This window comes from Carlito syrichta, unplaced genomic scaffold, assembly GCF_000164805.1.
Source record: "Carlito syrichta isolate Samal-C Ts95f unplaced genomic scaffold, Tarsius_syrichta-2.0.1 Scaffold301952, whole genome shotgun sequence".
Classification (NCBI taxonomy): domain Eukaryota; kingdom Metazoa; phylum Chordata; class Mammalia; order Primates; family Tarsiidae; genus Carlito; species Carlito syrichta.
In genome coordinates, this window is record NW_007246048.1 from 1 (window position 1) to 7,226 (window position 7,226).

At 52.2% G+C, this 7,226-nt stretch overlaps 1 protein-coding gene across 1 annotated transcript in view; it reads left to right on the forward strand.

Annotated features, from left to right (window-relative positions):
- Positions 1–708: 708 nt before the first annotated feature.
- Positions 709–7,226, forward strand: part of SH3BP2 (SH3 domain binding protein 2) — a 22,339-nt gene continuing 15,821 nt past the window's right edge. The window contains exon 1 of the mRNA XM_008055761.2: positions 709–977. Coding sequence (XP_008053952.1) covers positions 895–977 — 83 coding nt within the window. The 5' untranslated portion in view covers positions 709–894. The remainder of the gene's footprint in view (positions 978–7,226) is intronic.

Sequence of the window (7,226 nt, forward strand, 5' to 3'; positions counted from 1 at the left end):
CTGATTTTTTGATTTATTGTAGAGATGAGGTCTCGCTGCCCAGGCGGGTCTCGACCCCGCAGGCTCAGGCAATCCACTCACCTCAGCCTCCCAAAGACACGGGATTACAGGCTGAGCCACCGAGCCCGGTTTACCCTGGAGAATTCTGACCTGGAGACTCAAGCTCAGGGGAGGAGAGGCAGAGGCTCAGTGCCCAATAGGCTTGAATCCCTATTCCCAGCTTCCTGGCTGTGGGCCTGGGTGGAGAAGGAAGCTGGGCTTAGTGGGAGCAGAGCAGGCCTTGGAGGAGTGGAATTCTGAGCAGGACCTGGGGCAGGGACTGGGGAGTGACAGGGGCACACACAGGCCATAATGTGCTTTCTAGCAAGCCAGATGTTAGCAGAACCAGTGTAGGTAAAGGACCAAATAAGGCCTCGGGAGAGGGATGGTAACTGAGAAGTGCCTGGGCCCAGGCTCAGGCCATGTATACAGAGGTGACCCTGGGGGACCAGCAGGGTGCTTCCTCCAGGAGACTCAGCTGACCAGGCCTTGGAGCCCAGAGAGACTTGTCTCTGACCACAGTGACAAGTCTCTTGGGGGGAGGAGCCTTGTCTCTAACCATAGTGGTGGGTGGGACTAAAACCCAGAGCTCCAATGGGGGGTAGCCCTGGGCCCTACGCAGCTGTCAGGACCTCGTAGAGTGGAAAGCAGGAAGTGCCCGCTACCTGGGGTTACCCTGGGAGCCGCAACAGGAAGTTCCGGGTGGGGAGGAGGCCCTGGTGGCCACAGGCTCCAGATGTAGCAGGAGTGAACTGCGGGCACGACAAGCCAGGGCGCACGGGGCAGCCAGGGGCATCAGGCTTCACATGTCTGGGAGATGCAGGCGGCGGCCTGGGCCCACGGCCCTTGAGCTGCATGGCCTCCCTGGGCTCCAGGACACCTGCCCCCAGCAGGTCACCGGGAAGGAGGAGAGCCATGTGCTGGGTCAGTGCCATCAGGTCAGTGGGTGGCCCCGGGATTGTGGGTTTGGGAGGCAGCACTGGCCTGGCACCTGAAGAACCACTGGGAAGGGGCCTGGTCTGGGAGCCACGGGTTTCTTCAGGGCTGCCAATGGGGGCCCCTAGGACCTGGCCCTGGGCCTGCAAGAAGCAACATTCTCCAAGGAGAGTGGCCCCTTTCTGGTTTGAACTAGCCTGGGGTGGGGGCCCAGGTCAGGTGAGCCCTTCCTGTTAGATACCCTGCCTGGGGTATACTCATTGTGTAAGAGTGTGTGGAAGTGTGCTGGGACACAGGAAAGAGCTGCGTGAGGTCCTCGCTGCCCACTTGGGGAGTGCCATGCCCTGGAACCTGGTATAGAGGACTCACGGGGACCTCAGGGTCCTGCTGGGTGAGGGGTGCCCTCGTAGAGCCCAGGTTGTGCTCCCTTGCCCCTGGCCAGCAGTGGGTTCTCTGGCATAGTCGGTCACTGTGTCTTCATGGGAAAATCTTGGTTTTGATTCTCTTACGAAGAAAGATTCTGGGAAGAGGAAGGACAGGAGGGGAAACCGAAAGGGGAGAGCAGATGAGCTGTCATGAGGCCGGAGGTGGGGCGGCCCGGGGCCAGGGCCTCCTCCTAGCGGAAGCACCCGTCTGCTCATCCCACCTCTGTCACCGGTTGCCTGGCTGTGCCAGGTGGGGTGATGGTGAGTGCTCTGCCATTTACTGGCTGTGTGCTTTGGGGAAGTTTCTCGCCTCTTTGACCCTTGGTGTCTTTGTCAGTGACATGGGGATGACTCTGGTTTAAGCCTTAGGGTGTTGGATGATGGCATGGGCTGATCACTGAGACACACAGAGTCTGACCCATGGTGAGTGCCCACTGCACTTGGTCCAGGCCCTGAGCCTCCCTGCGCCTCAGTGTCCAAGTCTGTGAAATGGGAGTAAAGCACCAAGCCTATGTGGGCCCTATGAGATTTACTGAGCTCTCAGGTAGAATTGGCTCTGGGCCAGGGCAGGGCTGGGGGTGGTGATAATGATTCTGACCTGTGGCCAAGCTGCAGGGCACTGGGGACCACCATGACAGGTTTTGTTAGCTCGTGAAAGCTGTGTGTGTGTGTGTGTGTGAGTGTTTGCATATGTGTGAGTGTGCATGAATATGTGTGTTAATATATGTATGAGTGTGTGAGAATGTTTGTGAGCATGTATGTGTGTACACGTGTGAGTGGGCATGTGGGAGAATGAGTGCGTGTGTGTGAATGAGAGCATATATGAATGTGTGCATACATACATGAATATGAGTGTGTATGAGGACAGGAGTACATGTGCCTGAGTGTGTGTATGAGGACATGTGAGTGCGCATGTGCATGACTGTGTGTGTGCATACATATGAGCGTGAGTGTTCATGGATGTGTGTATGAGGACACATGAGTGTAGGTGTGTGAATAAGTACATGTGTATGCATGTGTGTGTACGTGCATAATACGTGAGTACATGTGTGAGAATTAGTGCATATGTGTATGAGTGTGTATGCATGTGAGTGTGAGAGTTAAGTGTGTATGCATGAGTGTGAGGGCATGCACATGGTTGAGAGTATGAAAAAGTGCATGGGGGGCCCTGATATCTTCTCCCTTTGGGCTGGGACCCCTAGTCTTACTTCATTCTGTTCTCACACATGGGGCCAGCCTGGTCACACTAACAGTAGTCTCTGACACTGTGGCCACATAAGGTGACGGCTTCTTCACCACAACCAGGGCCATGTCTGCAGATGTCGCGGATGAGCCTGTGGGAGCAAAACCCTGCAGGGCTTCCACCCTAGTCTCATGCACAGGCTCACACTCGTGCACACGCATGCACACACACACACATACACAGCCCCCCACATGCAAGCCATGCAGCTCACGTGCATGTCCTGTGCAAGGGCACTGTCTGGGACATTCACTGGGTGTGTGGAGCCACAGTGCACATGAGGCTTGCACAAACGATGACCACACACCCCTGGGGCTCATAGGGCTCCAGGGCGTGGGAGCCACAGAGTCTGCATTTAGTGCAACCCAATGAGGCCGTCTCTGTGGACCAGAGTGGTTTTCACTTGTCTGCTCTGCCCTCACCCCAGCAACCTAGGCCTCAGGGTCACCTGACCCAATTTCAAGTTTGAGAAAGCATGGGGAAATGAGCCGAGAAACAGAGACCAAGAGAGTGTGTCCCGGTGCCCGGCTTTCCCTAGTGTGTACAGGCACACACATGCACACACACACATAAGCAACTGGCTCAAATGCATGTCCACACATGTGCACATATAAACATTATATGCCTTCTGGAAGGGCTCGTGGAGCCCTACAGCCACCACCAGCTCTGGCCACTCTGCCGCTGACCCGTGTGTCTCCAGTGCCCTGCCCCAGCCAGCCTCTGCCCCAGTAGCCTCAGAGGTGTCATGGGACTCTGAGAAGTAGACTCTTCTACACTCACTTTACACTGGAGGAATTGTGAGAGCTCAGTGGAGGAAGGGCCCCAAGCAGGATTTGAACCCCGATCTTTAGCATTCTCCCTCACAGCTTCCAACTTTGAGAAAAGGTGGGGAGATGAGCCCAGAAACTGGAGAGCTCAGCTCAGCTGATACTCCCGGCAGCATGGTGACAGGTAGCCCTGCTGGGGGGTCTGCCCCTAACAGGAGGGGATCGAGGCTATCCAGGGAGCTGGCAGGAAGTCCTTTGGAGTCTCCTGGAGTGAATGAAAGGCATTTAATCATTGGGTCCTTGGGGCCCAGAGGGAGATAGCCAGGGGGGCCAGGCCAGCCAGGAGTGTGGGTGTCCTTTAGGAACTCACTTGGCTTTCCCAGGCACAAGTGAAGCTGAATTCTGCAAGCTGGGCTGAAATTCTCCAAGAGAGGTGTGGTCACCGTGGCCCCTCAGTTCCCGCAGTCCCTCATCACTCTCAGCTTCAGCTGCCACTTTTCCTTTCTGTGCTCTGCCTGGGTCTGGCACTGGGCAGGTGCTACCCACTGGAGCGGGGCAGAGCCAGGCAGGGCAGAAGGGATTGGGGTGGCAGGGATGGGCTTCCCCTTGGACAGCCCATCCTCAGGAGAAGGGCTGCAGGTGTCAGTGTCTGGTCCTGAAGCCAGGACATTCCACGGGTAGGTGAAGGTACAACGAAACCTGCCTTTGTCATGACCTGTCCTCCCACCCAAGCCCAGCCAATGATCACCTAAGAGCCTTCACCCTGCCTGTAGTGGGAGAGCAGCCAGGTGGGAATGAGCCCCCCACAAGCCTGCCCCTGACTGGAACATGACCCACCTCCTCCTGCTAAACCTGCCCAGGTGTAGAGCACAGAAGAGGTGGTGGGCTCAGTCTGTTCTCACAATAGCTCCTTCCACATCGGACACACATACCAGGTATCCTTATAGATGAGTGCAGAGATGGTGATGGGGGAAAGCAGTGATTCGCTAGGGTGGGGGCTCTGTTTCTGCTTCTGGTGCCTTCCAGGCAACTCATAATCCTTAGCCTCCACCGGAGTGAACATTGCATCCTTCTTTTAGGGCTCCCTGGTTTCCCTGTCTGGGCTGGGCCTGAGCTGGTGAGGATGGGAGATCATGACAACCTAGTGTGGCCAGGATTAGGGGCAGGGAAAGCTGTGCTAGCCCAAAGGGGAGGACACAGGACTCCAAAACCCTCATGGCCACTGCAACCTTGACCTGCTGGGCTCAGGCAATCCTTCCACCTCAGTCTTCCAAGTGGCTGGAACCACAGGTGCACGCCACCATGCCCGGCTAATTTTTTGCTCTTTTTTTTAGATACGAGGCCTCGCCAAATTGCCCAGGCTGGTCTCGAACCCCTGGTCCGAAAGATTATGGGAGACTGCCTGGAAGAGCTTGAACTAACTCTTACTTTCATTTTTGGATTGTGAAGTATACAGAAATCGAATTGATTTTTGCTTTTGAGTTTTTTTTTTTTTTTTTTGAGTTGGAGTCTCACTCTGTCACCCAGGCTGGAGAGCAGTAGCACACTCATGGCCACCCCAGGGTCGACCTGCTAGGCTCTGGAGATCCTTCTGCTTCAGTCTTCCAAGTAGCTGGAACTATAGTCATGTGCTACCATGCCCGGCTAATTTTTTAAGTTTTTAAATTTTTTTATTGTGGAGACGAGGTCTTGCCAAGTTGCCGGGGCTGGTCTCAAATCCATAGGCTCAAGCAATCCACTTGCCTCAGCCTCCCAAAGTGCTGGGATTATAGGCTGAGCCACTGAGCCCAGCCGTAATTGATTTTTATATGTTGACCTTGTATCCTGTCATCTTGTTGAATTTGTTAATTTGTTCTAATAATAGGCACCATGGCAAGACCTCGTCTCTACAAAAAAAAAAAAAAAAAAATTTAACCAAGTGTGGTGGCACATGCCTGTAGTCTCAGATACTCAGGAGACTGAGGTGGAAGGATTGCTGGAACCCAACAGGGTCAAGGCTACAGTGAGCTATGATCATACCATTGCATTCCAACCTGGGCGACAGAACGAGACCCCCCAACTCAAAAAAAATTGGCTCCCGCACTTTGGGAGGCCAAGGTGGAGGATAGCTTGAGTTCAGGAGTTTGAGATCAGTCTGGCAACATAGTAAGACCTCATTTCTACAAAAAATAAAAGAATTAGTTAGTATGGTAGAACACACCTATAGTCCCAGCTACTTGGGAAGCTGAGGTGAGAGGATCACTTGAACCCAGGAGATTGAGACTATGGTGAGCCATGATCATGCCACTGCACTCAAGCCTTGGCAGCAGAGTGAAACCCTGTCTCAAAAATAAATAAATAAATAAATAGATAAACAAACAAACAAATAAATAAGCCAGGAGTGGTGACTCACACCTATAATCCCAGAACTTTGGGAGACCAAAGTAAGAAGATTGTCTAAGCTCATGGGTTGGAGACCAGCCTGGGCAACTTGGTGAGACCTCATCTCTATGGTAAAAAAAATTAGCTGGGCGTGGTGGTGTGTGCCTGTAATTCCAGCTACTTGGAAGGCTGAGGTGGAAGGATCACCTGAGCCCAGCAGGTTAAGGCTGCAGTGGCCATGAACATGCCACTAAACTCAAGCCGGCGACAGAGTGAGACTCCAGCCCTAAATAAATAAATAAGCCAGGTGTGGTGGTTCACATCTGTAATCCCAGCACTTTGGAAGGCAGAGGCAAGAAGATTGTCTGAGCCCAGGGATTTGATACCAGCCTGGGCAATTTGGCGAGGCCTTGTATCTAAAAAAAAGAGCAAAAAATTAGCCGGGCATGGTGGCATGTACCTGTGGTTCCAGCCACTTGGAAGGCTGAGGTGGAAGGATTGCCTGAGCCCAGCAGGTCAAGGTTGTGGTGGCCATGAGGGTGCCACTGCACTCCAGCTTGGGCAACAGAGTGAGACTCTAACTCACAAAATAAAATAAAATAAATAAATATTTATTCAGTGAATATTCACAGAATAGTTTTTCTTTATTTCCATTCTGGGTAGCTTTCATATCTTTGCCTAAGTTCCCTGGCCAGAATCTCCAGTACAATGTTGAATAGAAATAGTGAGGGCAGACATCCTTTCCTTGTTCCTATTTTTGGGGAAAAGCTTTCCATCTTTTACCACTGAGTATGATGTTAGCTGTGGGCTTTTCGCCTATGCCCTTTATCAGGTTGAGGAAGTGCTTTTCTATTCTTGGTTGAGTGGTTTTGTTTTGTTTTTTAGTTGGAGTCTCTATCGCCCAGGCTGGAGTGCAGTGGCACGCTTAAGGCTGTTGTAACCTCAACCTGCTGAGTTCAGGTGACCCTTCCATGTCAGCCTTCCAAGTAGCTGAAACTACAGGCGTGTGCTATCATGCCCGGCTATTTTTTTGGTTTATTGTAGAGAGGAGGTCTCACCAAGTTGTCCAGGCTGGTCTCGAATCCCTGGGCTCAGGGAATCCTCTTGCCTCAGACTCCCAAAATGCTAGGAAGCTACTGCGCCCAGCTTTTTTTTTTGAATCATGAAAGATTAATGAATTTTGTCAAATGCTGTTTTCCATCTATTTAGATGATCATGTGGTTTTAGCCCTTTATCCTATTGATATGGTATATTATATTAATTGAGTTTTGAATATGAAACTAACCTTGCATTCCTGGGATAAATCCCACTTGGTCTTGGTATAAAATCCTTTTTATATGTTGCTGGATTCAGTTTGCTAGTATTTTGTTGAGGATGTTTATGTCTGTTTATATAAGGGATCAGCCAGGCTCGGTGGCTCAGCCTGTAATCCTGCACCTTGGGAGGCTGAGGTGAGTG